The 20,321-nt window shown below is 38.1% G+C and overlaps 1 protein-coding gene across 5 annotated transcripts in view; it reads left to right on the forward strand.

Moving 5' to 3' along the window:
• Nucleotides 1-20,321, forward strand: part of LMLN (leishmanolysin like peptidase) — a 271,959-nt gene that overhangs the window by 155,490 nt on the left and 96,148 nt on the right. For 4 of the 5 annotated variants that reach the window (XR_013158484.1, XR_013158486.1, XR_013158485.1 and 1 more), the window contains exon 17: nucleotides 128-246. Coding sequence is in view for 1 of the 5 variants with exons in the window: in XM_077118062.1 (XP_076974177.1) it covers nucleotides 128-237 (110 nt within the window). In the remaining 4 variants the exon portion in view is untranslated. Of the gene's footprint in view, nucleotides 1-127; nucleotides 247-20,321 lie in introns of those variants that run through there. The other variant, XR_013158487.1, reaches the window with a different exon arrangement.

The following is a 20,321-nucleotide window of genomic DNA, read 5'->3' on the forward strand; positions in this document are numbered from 1 at the left end:
TCTATATTAAACATTTTTAGGGACTCTTTTATTTTAGTGCTTAATGAATCTTGGGATTCATAGAAACTATGCTTTTCACTGTGTGGCAGTGTTGATTCACCAAAAGCTCTTCTTCCCTGTCAAACAGGTTTGTGGCCTCTGCAATTTCTGAAAGCCTCGCCACTGAAGGGCACTGACACTCAGTCTGCACTTTTAAGAATTTATTTGCAACCCAGAGCCCCACTCGACCCTAGATGACAGGCCCAGGTAAGTGTCAAGGACTTTCTTATTTTTTCATTTGGGGCAGGTTGGAGCAACAGATTGCTCAGCCAAAGAGATGGGCCCTCTGTTCGAATCATACCTTAAGACAGAGCTATCAAAAACTAGAATTAAATGAAAACAAATATAAGCAGAGGAATGAGATTTTTAGTTAAGCTAGTTAAATACTCATCATCCATCGATTTGACAAATCTTTCTTGAGCACTTTCCATAGATATAGCTGCCAATGAGACAGACGCAGCTCCTGTGGTGGGAGAAGAGTGGCCTTCAAAGATGTTGTTCTAATTTGCTAGCTGCCCGAATGCAATATACCAAAAATGAATGGCTTTTAAAAAGGGGAATTTTTTAAGTTGCTAGTTTACAGTTCTAAGGCCAAGATAATGTCCCAATTAAAACAAGTCTATAGAAATGTCCAATCAAAGACATCCAGAGAAAGATAACTTGGTTCAAGAAGGATGATGAAGTTAGGGTTTCTCTCTCAAGTGACACGGCACATGGCAAACACGGTCAGGGTTCCTCTCTCATGTGGAAGGGCACATGACAAACATGGCTTCATCTGCTAGCTTCTTCTCCTGACTTCCTGTTTCATGAAGCTCCCCGGGAGGCATTTTCCTTCTTCATCTCCAAAGGTCGCTGGCTGGTGGACTCTACTTCTTGTGGCTAGGTCATTCTCTGCTCTCTCAGAAATCTCTCTCACTTTCTAAAGTGTTTCCTTATTTATAGGACTTCAGAAACTGATCAAGACACACCCAAATGGGTGGAGACATGCCTCCATCTAATCCAGTTTAATAAAATTAAATCACATCCCCAGGGAGATGATCTAATTACAGTTTCAAGCATGCAATGCTGAATAGGGATTAGAAGAAACGGCTGCCTTTACAAAATGGGATTAGGATTAAAACATGGCTTTTCTAGGATACATACATCATTTCAAACCAGCACACATGTCCATGTCCAGAACCTGTGAACACAGTTCTTTACATGGTAAAAAGGACTTTGCAGAAGGGTCCAGTGGAATCATGGGTGTCCTTATCAGAGTGAGGCAGGGAGGGTCAGAATGAGGAGGAGATAAGACATTAGAAGTAGAGTCAGAGATTTGAACATAGCCAAGTTGGTGGCTTTGAAGATGGAGAAAGGGATCTTTGGTCAAGGGATGCAGGCAGCCTCTAGTAGATAGAGAAGACAAGGAAACAGATGTCCCTTAGAGGCTCCAGAAGGAACATAGCCCTGCTGACACTTTGAATTTAGGACGCTGGCCTGCAGAACTGAAAGACAGTAAAGTTGTGCTGTTTTCAGCTGCTATCTCTGTGGTAATTTGTTTCAGCAGCCATAGGAAGCTAAGACAGTTTGCAAAGGACAAGCAGTGGGTGGGTGGCAATTGGGCAGGCCTGGGACTTGGTTGTCTGACTTGGGGCCTGACACTTTACTGTGCTGAAACTCATTTTCCTTGCCTGTAAAATGGGGATAACAATGTTTGCCTCAAAAGTTGTTATGAGAATTAAAGGTAAATTACATGAAACAGTTTGGGTATAATAGGCCTTTAGTAAGTAGAAGCTATTATTACTATCATTTCTGCCATCACCATTTATCTTTTTAAAAATCCTTTTCTTTAGTTAAGAAAGAATATGGGAGATAAGAGACAGGGGTCCCATTTAGAATTCTAAGGAGCAAGGCAGTGTCCCTGGCTGCCCTTTCTTTCCCCTTTCTCCCTCTCTTCTAGTAACACTATCATGCGCCTCAACTGCCAGTATCATACCTAAGAATTCTCTTCGTCCCATTTTCCTTACTGCCATCAAGTCCTACTTCTTTTTCTCTCTCTTCATGCATCTGGAAGCTGGGCCTCTGTTCTGTTCATCCTTCTCGGTCATTAGTTATGTCACTTCAATTATATCTGTTTATCTGTGGCTATTTTTGCTTTCTTTATGTAGTATAGGTACCCAGCCTACATTGGTCTCCCGTCTTTGGTCATATATTGTACTGAGGGTGTTTTCCTTGCTCACAGTGAGCCTCCCTTTCTCTGAGAACTGCCTCCAAATTTACTGGGATGGGCTCCAGAAGGCACATCTGCACTATGTGGCTCCTTTCCCCTGCCTGCACATAGCTCATTGGCCCAGGGTGGACACCACCCAAACCAGGAATTGGGATTTGTGACCTAGACAGCCCTGCTTGGGAACTGGTTAGAACCATAACCTGTAAAATCAGGAAAGTCTAACGAGCATGTTCTACCAGGTTGGGGACCGCGCAGGGGAAGAGAGGAATCCAGCAGACATGCGGAGCAATGTCCCAATGGATTTGCAGTTTGCTGTTCTAGCACCTTCCTGAAAGAAAGGTCACTGTATTTCTATTTTTGCAGTCCATGAGATAGCCTTAGACATTTCCTTATACAAGTCTCATTTTTCACTTCAGTAAACTGTCAGTTTTGTTACAGGGAAAGGCTTCAGCCAATACAACAAAAATAAACATCTTCAGAGATAACAGACTCCATAATGAACCCTAGAGAGAAGTCATTTAATATGCATGCTGACCTGTGCCACCCCCCCCACCCCCCCACTGCATCTTGCCTTACTGCTGAGCCATGGGCCTGAAAATCTTTGACCGATGTCTTTCTTCATCACATGCTTTCACCTAGCAAAAAGTCTGTAGAAAACCATGCAACATGGCCGTCACCAACATCAAGTACTAACTGAAGTACGGTGTTCTTTCTTCAATTATATCCAAAGAAGGATGTCACACCCCTGACTAAATCTGGTGGGAAAGAACAATAGAAATGATGCCCTGTAGGCTTTCTTTCTTTCTCTCTCTGTCTCTTTCTATCTCCTTCACATTTTGTGTCTATCACTGTGTCTCTCTGTCTCTGTCTCCCTCCCTTTCTCTCTTTTTTTTTTCATGTTCTCACAGGCCCAAATAAGTCTGAAAAGCAGCACTGTGAGTGAAGGATATCTCAAAGGAGTGCAGATATTAATGTTAAGAATGACTTGTGGTTTTTTTTTTAACATCCTTACTGGGCCAACTCACCAAACCAGGCAGATCCTACTGGGCATCTGGGCAGCCAGTACCCCAGTAGGAAAGATCAAAGACTGAGGTTGGGGACTATCTATTCTGAGTGACTGGTATGGGCCAGGAACCTGGCTTAGGTTTTTCCTCACAGTCATGCAATGAGGCAAGTGATATTTTTTCCATTTGACCGATGAAAAGCTGAGGTTCAGAGTAGTCAAGTACTCTGCCCAATATCTCACAGATAAAATGTGGTAGATTCCATTTCATTCTAGATCCTGCAATTCATTTATTATTATTGTTGTTCTTGTTATTATTATTACTATTATTATTATTATTTTACAATACCAGGCACAACTTCAATTGAGAGACCTCATTCCCAGGTAAAGGGTTGTAGAGTAGTTCTCCTAGGCCTGGGAAAGAGTTTACAGGTAGCCTTGATACCAAACAAAAAAGGAGTTCTCTGCCCAATGCACATAACAGCCAATCTATTATACCAGGGTTTCAAAGAGAGGAAGAGTTTGTTGCTAAGCACAAAGCAGATGGCCTAACAACCCAAAAGTCTGTCTCCCCAAGTCTAAGAAGTTCGTGGATTTTACAGATTCAAGCAATGGGAGATGGAATCCTTACCATTACAATAGTAAGTAGAAACAGGGACTGGGATGAGGCTAGAATAACCATCACAGTAGTAAGTATAAACAAGACCAAAATGAGGCTAAAATAACCATTGTGATAGTAAGTATAAGCAGGGCTGAGACTAGTTCAGTGAATTTCAGTAAAATTGAAATAAAAAGATAATCGTTTTTTGGGCCCACCCAGGGACACCAAAAAAAAAAAAAAAAGATATCCTTTAAGGTTTGATTTGGAGAGGGTATAATGTCAAAAATTGTTAAGTTTGAACATTTTGTTAAACAGGAAAATAGTTTGCTACAGAACAATATTTGATTCCTTATTTAAACAAAATGACAACAAAACATAAAATAGCAGTAAATATGATAGCAAGAAAAAGACTTTGTTCCCTTAAAAGTGAGAAGACTTGTCTTCTAAAATGGATATGGTCAACATAAACATCAATAAAGATATTATTCTGATATGACATATAATCACTCTACTTGAATACTCAGAAAGTTAAGAAAAACTTTTTATAACTTTTCACTAAGAGCAGACAAACATGCAATCCCTCTGGAAGGCAGTGTGGTGGTTCTACAGGAGGCTGGGGATGGGGTTGCCAGGTTATCCTGCAATCTTACTGCTAGTTGTATACTTGAAGGATCTGAGAGTGGGGACGGGAATGGACATTTGCACACTGGTGTTTATGGTGGCAGTGTTTGTGGGGATGGAGGTGGCCTAAGGGTACACTGATTGAAGAATGGAAAGGGGAACTGTGGTGTATACATACAATGACTACTGAGAAGAATGGAAGTTGTGAAGCATGCAGCTAGGTGAGTGAATCTTGAAGATAGCATGTTGAATGAAATGTCAGAAAAAATAAGATAAATATGATCATGCTTCACTCAAATGGACTAACTATAATATTCAAACTCAGAGAATTGAAATTGAGATAATAGGTTATCAGGTTAAGGCCTATTGTAAAGGTTCATAGATTGTGAGATTTTAGAGCAGTCATATGTATTCCAGAGTTGGAACTGTTATTTCTAAATTCTGAGATGCTGAGCTATTTGTGTATGACCTGATCATTCCCTGGAACTTCAGGTATTTGTGTAATGCTTGAAACTCTGAGTTAGAGCTTTGAAGCTATAAATGTCAGCATTACTCCATAGTACAAATGTTAAAGAAAAGTTGAAAAAGTGATCAGACTTCAACTAGAGAAATTAATGAAGCTGATCTTGATAAGGCTAAGGTAAACCAGAATTCAGGGTAAAGGATGACATGTTATATATTTTAAGACTTCAACTCCTATGTGAGACCAAAGAAAGAAATGTTACATTTGGTACAAAATTTATATTTTGAGTAGGGCATTATCTAATTTAACTTATATGGTCAATTTATTTGGTCAACATAATTTCATGAGGTTTTTAATAGGGTTGAAATCTTGTTGGTTTGAACAGTTTAGTGTGATGCCCCAATACATTCCAGAGTAATTTTAGCAGAGAATACAAAAGTATTTGCAGTGCCCCCTAGAGGGACTGGCAAGGAGGAAATATTAAACTTCCCCACGTGGGGAATTCCTGATAGTCTGACAAGTAATGGGGCCAACCAATTTAATAGGCTGAGCCTTTGATCTTGGGGTTTGCCTCTATGAAACTCATTCCTGCAAAAGAGAAGCTAAGCCTACTTGTAACTATGCTTAAGAGACACCCCCAGAGAATCTCTTTCATTGCTCTGATGTGGCCTCTCTAAGCCAAGTTGGCAGGTGAACACACTGCCCTCCGTGCTACGTGGGACATGACTCCCAGGGGTATAAATCTCCCTGGCAATATGGGACAGGTCTGGGGATGAGCAACGACCTGGCATCAGGAGATTGAGAAAACCTTCTTGACCAAATGGGGAAGAGAGAAATGAGAAAAAAATAAAGTGTCAGTGGCTGAGAGATTTCACACAGAGTTAAGAGGTTACCCTGGAGGTTATTCTTATGCATTATAAAGATATCCCTTTTTAGTTTATGGTATATTGGAATGGCTAGAGGGAAGTACCCAAAATTGTTGAGCTGTATTCCAGTAGCCTTGATTCTTAAAGACGTTGTACAACTATATAGTTTTTACAACGTGACCATGTGATTGTGAAAACCTTTTATTTCCACAAAGGTGAAAAGTGGCTGATGCTCCCTTTATCCAGATTATGGACAGATGAGTAAAAAATAAGGACAAAAAATAAATAAGTAATTGGGGGGGATTTAAAAAAGTGAGTAGATTGAAATAGTAATGGATAATGAAAAGGAGGGGCAAGGGGTATGGGATGCATGGGTTTTTTTTTTTCTTTTTTTCTCTTTATTTCTTTTTCTGCAGTAATTCAAATGTTCTAAAAATGGTCATGGTGATGAATACACAATTATGTGATGATATTGTGAGCCATTGATTATATACTTTGGATGGCCTGTATATCATATTTCAATAAAAATATCCTAAATATAAGATATCCTAAATAAAGTATATTGTAGATATCTCAGTAAAAAATTTGGTTTTTTAAAAAAAAGTACGGAACAACAATCTTCATTATTTTAGCAGAGAAAACTAAACTCTAGTTTAGTTTTAGTTTTAGTATGAATACACATCTGGACATAGAAGCTCTTAAAAATATTATAAACATCTGGACAAAGAAGCTCTTAAAAATATTATAAACAAATTTTTGGCCAGCATTGACTATGACAAACAGAATTCACTTTCACAGACCTTCTACAACTTTCCATAGCCATCCAAGTCTTGACTTCATATTAAAACTAGCCATTTTACTTTAGGGCAAAACTACACTGCTGTAGACTTACTTATCAAATTTTAGTCAGCATTGACTACCACAAACAAAATTCACTTCCACAAACTTGTACAACCTTCCATATTTCCATATTTCCCCAGGCTTTGTCCCATGCAATGTGAAGGACAAAATTACAAACCTATCTTTAACAAAGCACATCCTATATACTTTATATACACACCTACCTTAAGTCAACAACAAGATCTTTGATATTCTCTGTGTTGATTTGAAACTATTATGTACCCCAGAAAAACCATGTTTTAATCCTGATTCAATCTTGTCAGGGTGGGCATTTCTTTTCATCCTTATTCAACATTGTAGGCCAGAAACTTTTGATTAGATTATCTCCATGGAGATATAGTGTGCCCAATTGTGGGTGTGGCCTTTTGATTAGATGGAGATGTGACTCTGCCCATTCAGGTAGGGTACTGATAGTTTACTGGAGTCTTTTAAAAGAGGAAACATTTTGGAGAAAACTTCGGAGTTCACACAGCCAGAGACCTTCAGAGATGCAGAAAGAAAATGCCCCAGGGAAGCTGTTTGAACCCAGAAGCCAAAGGACCAGTAGACTCCAGTCACATGCCTTCCCAGCTGACAGAGGTGTTCCAGACCCATTGGCCTTTCTTGAATTAAGGTATCTCTCCTTGGATGCCTTAGTTTGGACATTTTATAGGCTTAGAACTATAAACTGGTAATGTAATAAATTCCCTTTATAAAAGTCATTCTGTTTCTGGCATATTGCATTCCAGCAGGTTAACAAACTAATATACTATCCTTAAACATCTTACAAAACATAATTATTTTTTAAATAAAGTTTGTTAAAATAATAATTTAACTTCATTAAACACAAAATTATATCTTACATCTCAAAAATAATAGATATAATACAAGCTTATTTTATCAGTGAACTTGTATAAATTTGGTGAGAACATATCCAAATAGAATAAAATTGTAGTTTAATTCAAAAGTCATAAAAACAGAATAGAACTAGACTTTGACACTACATTTTTGCAGCTGTACTTACTTTTTTCCACTTCTACTGGAGGTTGAAAAAATCTTTGTTTTCATAATATCTTAAAATTATAGACAACCTCAAAAGTGTACTGACTGGGCAATGCAATGGTGGGTCAGTGGCAGAGTTCTCGCATGCCATGCCAGCGACCCAGGTTTGATTCCTGGTGCCTGCCCATGCAAAAAAAAAAAAAAAAAAAAGAAGCATACAATCAGGCTCTTTAAAATATACTACAATTTTTTTATTTATCCTGAGCACAAATCCAGGAATACTTTTCCATAGGTGTCAAGGACATTTTCCTTTACTTAGTGAAATTTGGCAATTAGCTCTTATTCAGTTACCCCATCCCAAGGCTATTTATGTTTTAATAATGATATGTTTATTGCAGTTACTGTTGCGAAGGTATTATTAGGGGGGAAATAATTTTGAATTGGGGAATTCTCTTAGCACAAACATGTCCTATTTCATAATATTTCTTCTGTGCCTGTCATTTCTATTCTCCAGGCCCAGGAGAAAGAATTTCAAAACAAGCCCTTACCTCCTCCATCTTTCTGCACCCAATCTTTCCCCCATAACCACCTTAGTGGGTTCATCCATATTTGACCAAGGTTTAAGAGGTCCTGATAGGTTAGGGAAAGAATGAGGTCTGGTCTGTTGAATTTAATTAAGTGAAGGTAGTGGGATTTAATACCCATAAGGTGACCTTAGTATCACTCCTTTGTCCTTCTTTTAATTGTGTCTGATTATTAGATCTATTTTGCCTAAAGATGTGACCCCCCCCCCCCAATATTGGAAAAGTCTTGGCTGTTTCTAGAGGCAGACCTCTGCTGCCTTCGGGCCACAGTTTCTTTCCAATGTCCACGTTTGTTTACAGTAATTACAAATATTAAACCTTGAAACCTGGTATGTGTGTGTTTGTGTGCATGCATATGTGTGTGTGTATATATACATACATAACATACACTAATTTATTATTAAGCACTTCAAATTAGCAACTAGATCTTTTTAAATATATATATATATATATATATATATATATATATATATATATATATTTTACTAATTGGGTATTACCATCCAGAGGTAGGAAAGTAAACATTGAGCAAACAGACAGACACAAATACATAGTTAGACACACCAAAAACAGAAACATAGAAATATAAAACTTACTAATTTGAGCCTTACGTTTTAATTTTTTTTCTGGTATGCTTGAATATTACCCCAGTTTGGGTTATAGGTTACTAATATTGAAGTAACTAAGCTTTCCATTTTCTTTGGGTCTTCTCTATAGAGTGGGGATTATTTCCCCAGTTATATAAATCTAGTGTGGAGAATGGAGTATGTACATACACAAATCCGCTGAGGCTTCTGTTTATCTACTTCTATAGGAATCACCAGAGGGAAAGAAGTTTTGCCAGTGGCTCTGCCGCTGGTGTTAGAGAACAGTGCTGGTCAAATTGAGTAACCTAGTGGGTATGGGAGGGGGACACTATTTCTAATTCTGGCTCTTTTACCTTCAGTAAAGGGAGATGAGGAGGAGGAGGAGGAGGAGGAGGAGGCTCTTTTACCTTCAGTAAAGGGAGATACAGAGGAGGAGGAGGAGGAGGAGGTAAGGGAGCTTCCTCCTTTCCTGATCTAATGGCCCCTCAAATATAGGGTGGAGGTGGAGCAGACGAAGGAGTTAATAAAGGTTCTATTGAATCCTCTGGATCTGAATCAGGGAGGACTTTTTCTTTTCAATACTAATGTTTTCAGGTAAAATTTTATATTTTCTGATTAACAGTTACTTTTTTTTAACATTTACTTTTGAGAGAGACAAATAAAGGATTGAATATACCACATCACATCCCATTTTGCTTCCTTTTACAGAATGAACCTAATTGCAATACAGTGTTTTTTTCTATAGATCCATTTCTCTCCTAATTCTAAATCATACTGAGGACAGACTGTGCTACAGAAATAAACTATATATTTTTCCCCCATAGGCTTATAACTGAAATCCATCCTGTTTTTCAAACTACAGCCCCAATGCTATTAGAATTTCCCATTTTAGTGAATTTCAATGGTCTATACCAATTAGGAACAACTGAACAGTGCAAATGCAGTAACATACCAACTAGCATTTAAACAGAACTTTGTCACTATGCTTTTAAGTAATACAGCAATTAACAATTAGACATTAAACACTTACTTAATTTCATTAATTGTTGGAGTATTTATTTTTCAGGAGTATACCCAATAGACAGACACATGTCAGGATCTCAAACTCTGTACAGAATGATATTCAGAAAACAGACAGGTGTAGAGGTCAGAGCAAAGGCGGATCATTCTGGAAGCCAGACAGGACTTCAAAACCCAGGTCCAGGGGACTCAACCCTCCATATTAAACTTCCTGATTCACTTTTACTTGGTGACCCACTTTCCCAGTCAGTTGTCCAGACCTGGAACTGGAAACAGTTTCTCTCGTTGAAGATTTAAAGCACCAAAGGCCTGAAGTGCGAGCAGGGCAGAAGAAAACCCAGTTGCCAAGCCTCCAGACTAAAAGTCTAGCAGCAACAAAAGCCTCGGTTACCTTGCTTACCTGTCGAGACAAAGCTCCAGAACTTCTGGCCATTGGACTTCTTACTTCTTCGGGACCTTGTCTTGCCAGAGTCATCAAATTGATACCAAATAAAAGTGAGGTTCTCTTTCCAATGCAAATAACAGCCAATATATTACACCAGGGTTTCAAAGAGAGAAAGAATTTATTGCTAAGCACAAGGCAGGAAAGCAGATGGCATAACAGCCCAGAAGTCTGTCACTCTGGGTCTAAGGAGTTCATGGATTTTATGGATTCACACAAGGGGAGACGGAGTTCTTATCATTATGATAGCAAATAGAAACAGGGGCTGGGACTAAGCTAGAAGAACATCATGATAGTAAGTATAAACAGAGCTGAGCCCAATACAGCAAGTCTCAGTAATTTTAGGTATTGACTTTTGGGTATTCTACAACATAATAGGAAAAAAAAATCTATAGAATGATTCAGTAATCATAATCATTTGTTAATTCTTAATTTTTCGGTGACAACCTGTGCCAGGTAAATTATCAGAACATTCAGCCAATGGACTTCCTGCAGTACTGTTACTGTGGATTCAGGGTTCTACATATTTTTTTATTATTAATTAACGGAAAAAAAGAAATTAACCCAACATTTAGAAATCATACCATTCTACATATGCAATCAGTAATTCTTAACATAATCACATAGATGCATGATCATCATTTCTTAGTACATTTGCATCAGTTTAGAAGAACTAGCAACACAACCGAAAAAGATATAGAATGTTAATATAGAGAAAAAAAAACAAAAGTAATAATAGTAAGAACAAAACAAAACAAAACAAAAACCTATAGCTCGGATGCAGCTTCATTCAGTGTTTTAACATGATTACTTTACAATTAGGTATTATTGTGCTGTCCATTTTTGAGTTTTTGTATCTAGTCCTGTTGCACAGTCTGTATCCCTTCAGCTCCAATTACCCATTATCTTACCCTGTTTCTAACTCCTGCTGAACTCTGTTACCAATGATATATTCCAAGTTTATTCTCGAATGTCGATTCACATCATTGGGACCATACAGTATTTGTCCTTTAGTTTTTGGCTAGACTCACTCAGCATAATGTTCTCTAGATCCATCCATGTTATTACATGCTTCATAATTTTATCCTGTCTTAAAGCTGCATAATATTCCATCGTATGTATATACCACAGTTTGTTTAGCCACTCGTCTGTTGATGGACATTTTGGCTGTTTGCATCTCTTTGCAATTGTAAATAACGCTGCTATAAACATTAGTGTGCAAATGTCCGTTTGTGTCTTTGCCCTTAATTCATTTGAGTAGATTCCCAGCAATGGTATTGCTGGGTCGTATGGCAATTCTATATTCAGCTTTTTGAGGAACCGCCAAACTGCCTTCCACAGTGGTTGCACCATTTGACATTCCCACCAACAGTAGATAAGTGTGCCTCTTTCTCCGCATCCTCTCCAGCACTTGTCATTTTCTGTTTTGTTGATAATGGCCATTCTGGTGGGTGTGAGATGATATCTCATTGTGGTTTTGATTTGCATTTCTCTAATGGCCAGGGACATTGAGCATCTCTTCATGTGGCTTTTGGCCATTTGTATTTCCTCCTCTGAGAGGTGTCTGTTCAAGTCTTTTTCCCATTTTGTAATTGGGTTGGCTGTCTTTTTGTTGTTGAGTTGAACAATCTCTTTATAAATTCTGGATACTAGACCTTTATCTGATATGTCGTTTCCAAATATTGTTTCCCATTGTGTAGGCTGTCTTTCTACTTTCTTGATGAAGTTCTTTGATGCACAAAGGTGTTTAATTTTGAGGAGTTCCCATTTATTTATTTCCTTCTTCAGTGCTCTTGCTTTAGGTTTAAGGTCCATAAAACTGCCTCCAATTGTAAGATTCATAAAATATCTCCCTACATTTTCCTCTAACTGTTTTATGGTCTCAGACCTAATGTTTAGATCTTTGATCCATTTTGAGTTAACTTTTGTGTAGGGTGTGAGATATGGGTCTTCTTTCATTCTTTTGCATATGGATATCCAGTTCTCTAGGCACCATTTATTGAAGAGACTGTTCTGTCCCAGGTGAACTGACTTGACTGCCTTATCAAAGATCAAATGTCCATAGATGAGAGGGTCTATATCTGAGCACTCTATTCGATTCCATTGGTCGATATATCTATCTTTATGCCAATACCATGCTGTTTTGACCACTGTGGCTTCATAATATGCCTTAAAGTCCGGCAGTACAAGACCTCCAGCTTCGTTTTTTTCCTCAAGATGTTTTTAGCAATTCGGGGTACCCTGCCCTTCCAGATAAATTTGCTTATTGGTTTTTCTATTTCTGAAAAATAAGTTGTTGGGATTTTGATTGGTATTGCATTGAATCTGTAAATCAATTTAGGTAGGATTGACATCTTAACTATATTTAGTCTTCCAATCCATGAACACGGTATGCCCTTCCATCTATTTAGGTCTTCTATGATTTCTTTTAGCAGTTTTTTGTAGTTTTCTTTTTTTTTTTTTTTTTTTTTTAAGGAAAGACAGAGAGAAGGAAGGAAGGATAGAAGGAAGGAAGGAAGGAAGAAAGGGAAACATTTTTAAACATTTTCTTGTTTTTTATTGTATTCTGTTTCTCCGTTTTTTGTTACATGGGCTGGGGCCGGGGATCGAACCGAGGTCCTCCGGCATAGCAGGCAAGCGCTTTGCCCGCTGAGCCACCGCGGCCCACCCTGTAGTTTTCTTTATATAGGTTTTTTGTCTCTTTGGTTAAATTTATTCCTAGGTATTTTATTCTTTTAGTTGCAATTGTAAATGGGATTCATTTCTTGATTTCCCCCTCCGCTTGTTCATTGCTAGTGTATAGAAACACTACAGATTTTGAATGTTGATCTTGTAACCTGCTACTTTGCTGTACTCATTTATTAGCTCTAGTAGTTTTGTTGTGGATTTTTCCGGATTTTTGACGTATAGTATCATATCATCTGCAAACAGTGATAGTTTTACTTCTTCCTTTCCAATTTTGATGCCTTGTATTTCTTTTTCTTATCTAATTGCTCTGGCTAGATCCTCCAACACAATGTTGAATAATAGTGGTGATAGTGGACATCCTTGTCTTGTTCCTGATCTTAGGGGGAAAGTTTTCCATTTTTCCCCATTGAGGATGATATTAGCTGTGGGTTTTTCATATATTCCCTCTATCATTTTAAGGAAGTTCCCTTGTATTCCTATCCTTTGAAGTGTTTTCAGCAGGAAAGGATGTTGAATCTTGTCGAATGCCTTCTCTGCATCAATTGAGATGATTGTGTGATTTTCTGCTTTGATTTGTTGATATGGTGTATTACATTAATTGATTTTCTTATGTTGAACCATCCTTGCATACCTGGGATGAATCCTACTTGGTCATGATGTATAATTCTTTTAATGTGTTGTTGGATACGATTTGCTAGAATTTTATTGAGGATTTTTGCATTTGTATTCATTAGAGAGATTGGTCTGTAGTTTTCTTTTTTTGTAATATCTTTGCCTGGTTTTGGTATGAGGGTGATGTTGGCTTCATAGAATGAATTAGGTAGCTTTCCCTCCACTTCGATTTTTTTGAAGAGTTTGAAGAGAATTGGTACTAATTCTTTCTGGAACGTTTGGTAGAATTCACATGTGAAGCCATCTGGTCCTGGACTTTTCTTTTTAGGAAGCTTTTGAATGACTAATTCAATTTCTTTACTTGTGATTGGTTTGTTGAGGTCATCTATGTCTTCTTGAGTCAAAGTTGGTTGTTCATGTCTTTCCAGGAACCCATCTATTTCCTCTAAATTGTTGTATTTATTAGCGTAAAGTTGTTCATAGTATCCTGTTATTACCTCCTTTATTTCTGTGAGGTCAGTAGTTATGTCGCCTCTTCCATTTCTGATCTTATTTATTTGCATCCTCTCTCTTCTTCTCTTTGTCAGTCTTGCTAAGGGCCCATCAATCTTATTGATTTTCTCATAGAACCAACTTCTGGTCTTATTGATTTTCTCTGTTGTTTTCATGTTTTCAATTTCATTTATTTCTGCTCTAATCTTTGTTATTTCTTTCCTTTTGCTTGCTTTGGGATTAGTTTGCTATTCTTTCTCCAGTTCTTCCAAGTGGGCAGTTAATTCCTGCATTTTTGCCTTTTCTTCTTTTCTGATATAGGCATTTAGGGCAATAAATTTCCCTCTTAGCACTGCCTTTGCTGCTTTCCCATAAGTTTTGATATGTTGTGTTTTCATTTTCATTCGCCTCGAGGTATTTGCTAATTTCTCTAGCAATTTCTTCTTTGACCCACTCGTTGTTTAGGAGTGTGTTGTTGAGCCTCCATGTATTTGTGAATTTTCTGGCACTCCGCCTATTATTGATTTCCAACTTCATTCCTTTATGATCTGAGAAAGTGTTGTGTATGATTTCCATCTTTTTAAATTTGTTAATACTTGCTTTGTGACCCAGCATATGGTCTATCTTTGAGAATGATCCATGAGCACTTGAGAAAAAGGTGTATCCTGCTGTTGTGGGGTATAATGTCCTATAAATATCTGTTAAGTCTAGCTCACTTATAGTAATATTCAGATTCTCTATTTCTTTATTGATCCTCTGTCTAGATGTTCTGTCCATTGATGAGAGTGGGGAATTGAAGTCTCCAACTATTATGGTAGATGTGTCTATTTCCCTTTTCAGTATTTGCAGTGTTTGCCTCATGTGTTTTGGGGCATTCTGGTTCGGTGCATAAATATTTATGATTGTTATGTCTTCTTGTTGAATTGTTCCTTTTATTAGTAGATATTGTCCTTCTTTGTCTCTTTCTACTGTTTTACATTTGAAGTCTAATTTGTTGGATATTAGTATAGCTACTCCTGCTCTTTTCTGGTTGTTATTTGCATGAAATATCTTTTCCCAACCTTTCACTTTCAACCTATGTTTATCTTTGGGTCTAAGATGTGTTTCCTGTAGACAGCATATAGAAGGATCCTGTTTTTTAATCCATTCTGCCAGTCTATGTCTTTTGATTGGGGAATTCAGTCCATTAACATTTAGTGTTATTACTGTTTGGATAATATTTTCCTCTAACATTTTGCCTTTTGTATTATATATATCATATCTGATTTTCCTTCTTTCTACACTCTTCTCCATACCTCTCTCTTCTGTCTTTTTGTATCTGACTCTAGTGCTCCCTTTAGTATTTCTTGCAGAGCTGGTCTCTTGGTCACAAATTCTCTCGGTGACTTTTTGTCTGAGAATGTTTTAATTTCTCCCTCATTTTTGAAGGATAATTTTGCTGGATATAGGAGTCTTGGTTGGCAGTTTTTCTCTTTTAGTAATTTAAATATATCATCCCACTGTCTTCTAGCTTCCATGGTTTCTGCTGAGAAATCTACACATAGTCTCATTGGGTTTCCCTTGTATTTGATGGATTGTTTCTCTTGCTGCTTTCAAGATCCTCTCTTTCTCTTTGTCCTCTAACATTCTAACTAGTAAGTGTCTTAGAGAACGCCTATTTGGGTCTAATCTCTTTGGGATGCGCTGTACTTCTTGGATCTGTAATTTTAGGTCTTTCATAAGAGTTGGGAAATTTTCAGTGATAATTTCTTCCATTAGTTTTTCTCCTCCTTTTCCCTTTTCTTCTCCTTCTGGGACACCCACAACACGTATATTTGTGCGGTTCATATTGTCCTTGAGTTCCCTGATACCCTGTGTTCTAGTTTGCTAGCTGCCAGAATGCAATATACCAGAAACGGAATGGCTTTTAAAAGGGGTGATTTAATGAGTTGCTAGTTTACAGTTCTAAGGCCGAGAAAATGTCCCCATTACAACAAGTCTATAGTAATGTCCAATCAAAGGCATCCAGGGAAAGATACCTTGGTTCAAGAAGGCCGATGAAGTTCAGGGTTTCTCTCTCATCTGGAAAGGCACATGGTGAACACGGTCAGGGCTCCTCTCTCAGCTGGAAGGGCACATGGCAAATACAGCATCATCTGCTAGCTTTCTCTCCTGGCTTCCTATTTCATGAAGCTCCCCGGGAGGCACTTTCCTTCTTCAACTCCAAAGGTTGCTGGCTTGTGGACTCTGCATCGTGGTGCTGCAGCATTCTCTGCTCTCTCTGAGTCTCTCTGAGTCTCCAAAATATTTCCTCTTTTATAGGACTCCAGTAAACCAATCAAGACCCACTCAAATGGGGGGAGACATTTCATCCCCTAATCCAGTTTAACAACCGTTCTTAACTAAATCACATCAACTAGGGAGATGATCTCATTACAGTTTCAAATATACAGTACTGAGTAGGGATTATTCTACCTTTAAGTAATGAGATTTATATTAAAACATGGCTTTCTTAGGGGGCATATATCCTTTCAAACCAGCACACCCTGTTCAAATTTTTCCATTCTTTTCCCGATAGTTTCTGTTTCTTTTTGGAATTCAGATGTTCCATCCTCCAAATCACTAAGTGTATCTTCTGTCTCTTTAAATCTATCATTGTAGGTATCCATTGTTTTTTCCATCTTTTCTACTTTATCCTTCACTTCCATAAGTTCTGTGATTTGTTTTTTCAGTTTTTCTATTTCTTCTTTATGTTCAGCCCATGTCTTCTTCATGTCCTCCCTCAATTTGTCGATTTCATTTTTGAAGAGGTTTTCCATTTCTGTTCGTATATTCAGCATTAGTTGTCTCAGCTGTTGTATCTCATTTGAACTATTGGTTTGTTCCTTTGACTGGGCCATATTCTCAATCTTCTGAGCATGGACCGTTATCTTCTGCTGCTGGCGTATGGGCATTTAGTCAGATTTTCCTGGGTGTCGGACCCAACAAGGTTGTAAGATTTTTCTGTGAAATCTCTGGGTTCTGTTTTTCTTATCCTGCCCAGTAGGTGGCGCTCGTGGCACACGTTTGTCTCACGTGTTTGGAAGGGATCCCCCTGGTCACGGATCTCTGCGGCCTGGGGATTTCCGATCCAATTCTCTCCGTTGGTTCGGGGGACCGCGTGTGGTGGGGGTGTCAGCCGCCGCAGCTTGAGGGGACCCTGTGACTGGTCGCTGGCCGCAGTGGGCCCGGGGAATTCGCCACCGGACCAGGAAGTCGCCCGTGGGGGAGGGGCGACGGTCACCGGCCGCCGCGGCCTGTGGAATTCCCCACCGGACCAGGAAGCTGCCCACAGGGAGGGCCACCGCGGCTTGGGTAGCCCTCTGATCCGAGACTCGTAGCCGGACCAGGAAGCTGCCCGCAAAAGAGGGGCGCCGGCCACCTCGGCTTGGGAAACTTGCCTCTCCGAGACTCTCAGCCGGCCCGGGAAGGAGGGAGGGAGGAGCTCCGGCCGCCAGAGCTGCCACTGCTCGGGAAATTGCGCGCCGCTCGGGGATCTCACTGCAGCCGAGTCTCGCTGTCAGACTAGCCAGTCCAGACTGGGGTACGCCGTGTGTCCATTCCCTGCCGTGGCCCTGGGAGCTGTTCTGCACTGTTTCAGTTCACCTAGTAGTTGCTTTGGAGGAGGAACTAAGACGCACGTACCTTACTAAGCCGCCATCTTGGCCCCCCTCCAGGGTTCTACATTTTGAGTTCATTCATAACCACCTGCTGATTGTAGTCAGTGGGGAGGAGAGAAGCTGTTAGATTAACCCCAGTATGGGTTTTCATCCATTTTGTAGACTTCTGTGCCTCTGATTTCCAGTTCATATTAGGGAAATAATCATTTCTGCCCCATTTCACTTCCCAAAGGACAAAGATGAAGGAAAGACACTGCCAAAACTGAGACCACTGGCAAGCCAGCACACTGCAGGGAACCAAAGTCCCCACTCAACCTTAGCAATACTCCTGAAATGACAGACAACCAGGCAATGTGGCAGATTGGATAACTCATGCAAATGCTTCCTCCATTGTGTCCATACCACACCTCTAGCCCTACATACCATAGCAGCTCCAATTCCCTGAGACAAAAGAAGGACCTGGCAAGACAAGCCAAACTACTCAAATCTCCTCCAGGTCACCTTGAATTGGAACAAGCAAGACTTCAGCCAGCTATGTGTCCCTAAACACAGAACACAAGGGCAGGGATAAGATAAAATAGCATGGAAAAATTAATTTCTCCAGTGTTGTGGCCTCCAGCAGTTCACTGCTATTAAAGAACTTCTTATACTGTTTTGCTGTTGACTTTCATGCCTGTCTACCCCTGAAAGATTGTGAGCAACTTGTAGTCAGAGATCTTTTCATGTTACACACAAGCATGACTGTGTTTCTGTTTGTCACATCTTTAATTAGAGTTTGATTTTTTCATTTTTTTTTTCAGTTGCTGGATGGACCTATACTGACTTTCAGAACTGGAGAATTAAATCTGAGTTTCAGGTGTTACACAGAACACTTAAACTTTTAGGGAACTACTAGGAAATACAAAGAATAAGCATTTTAGAATTTAAAGACAATAGCTAAGCTTACAATCTGAGCTTTAAATTTTGTAAGCATTTTTAAATGAAGCTACTTTTAGAAACAAAAACATTAGACAGTTTTATATAATAAACTGTAGCAGAGCTTTTGTTCTGTTTAATTTTTATACATTTATCGGAGTTATATTAACAGATAAAATAAAAGATTATATATATACATACATGTATATAATATATACATATGTACGTAGCCCTGCCTTTCTTTTTTTTTCATACCTGGAATAAACTCCACTTGGTCATGGTGCATAATTATTTTTTTTCAACTTTTTTTATTAATTAAAAAAAATTAACAAACAAAATATTAAGATATCATTCCATTCTACATATACAATCAGTAATTCTTAATATCATCACATAGTTGCACATTCATCATTTCTTAGAACATTTGCATCGATATAGAAAAAGAAATAAAAAGACAACAGAAAAAGAAATAAAACAATAATAGAGAAAAAAAGATTGTACATACCATACCCCTTACCCCTTGCTTTCATTTACCACTAGCGTTTCAAACTAAATTTATTTTAACATTTGTTCCCCCCATTATTTATTTTTATTCTGTATGTTCTACTCTTCTGTTGATATAGCAGCTAAAAGGAGCATCAGACACAAGGTTTTCACATTCATGCCCTGCCTTTCTTTTAAAGTTTTTCCTTGTTACAGATTGAGCTTTGACCTATAGCTGACTACATATACTTTTAAAGAAGTATTAGAGCAAAGCAGTACAATTGATAATTTGGCTGTTTTGATGATCTATAGCTTTTTAAGAATAATTAAAACTATGATTAATAACACCATACCATTGTTGAATATCAAAGAGATCAGTATTAGGACATTACATGGACAGTAATAACATGGCCCGATTTTTAAGAATTTTATATAATGTTTAAATATATGAATAATATTATTTTACCTACATAAATTTAACTAGCAGCAGGATAGAAACTTGCTTTTAACCACTGTAGTACTTCTTAAACTATTCTTATGCAATAGGTTAAACTGTTTTAGCATGTTATTTATAGAAGGTGAAAGAAAACATTATTTGTAATAGTTTTTCCTGAACAATGAGAAGACGCCTTCTGAAATAAAGGATGAGAAGGCCAAGGATATTAACAAGAATATTATTCTGAGGTAAAAACCTTTGTTTTCTAGACAGAGTACTTGATGATTAAGAAAAAAACTTAAAAAAAAACTTTACATTAAGAACAGATTAACAATTCACATTATTTAACAGGGAGAAAAATTTAACTTTAGTTTTGTATGAATACCAGCTTGCCACAAAAGCTTTCTTTTTTAAAATATATGATAAACAGACTTATTAAATTTTGGTCAGCACTAATTATGACAGACAGAATTCACTTTCATAAACTCCTCTTTACAGCTGTTTACATTCATTCAGAGATTATAGTCAACAATGACCATAACAAACAAAATTCACTTCCTCCAACTCTCTACTACTTTCTGTATTCATTCAGGGGTTGTAGTTAATAATGACTATAACAAACAAAATCCATTCCATTCAACTTTTTATCACTTTCTATATTCCTTCCATCTATATTATTTATTCAGACTGCACATAATCAGAAATAAATTTGCTATTAAATTCACAAAGCTTTTGAACCTG

This window comes from Tamandua tetradactyla, chromosome 10 (genome assembly GCF_023851605.1).
Source record: "Tamandua tetradactyla isolate mTamTet1 chromosome 10, mTamTet1.pri, whole genome shotgun sequence".
Lineage (NCBI taxonomy): Eukaryota > Metazoa > Chordata > Mammalia > Pilosa > Myrmecophagidae > Tamandua > Tamandua tetradactyla.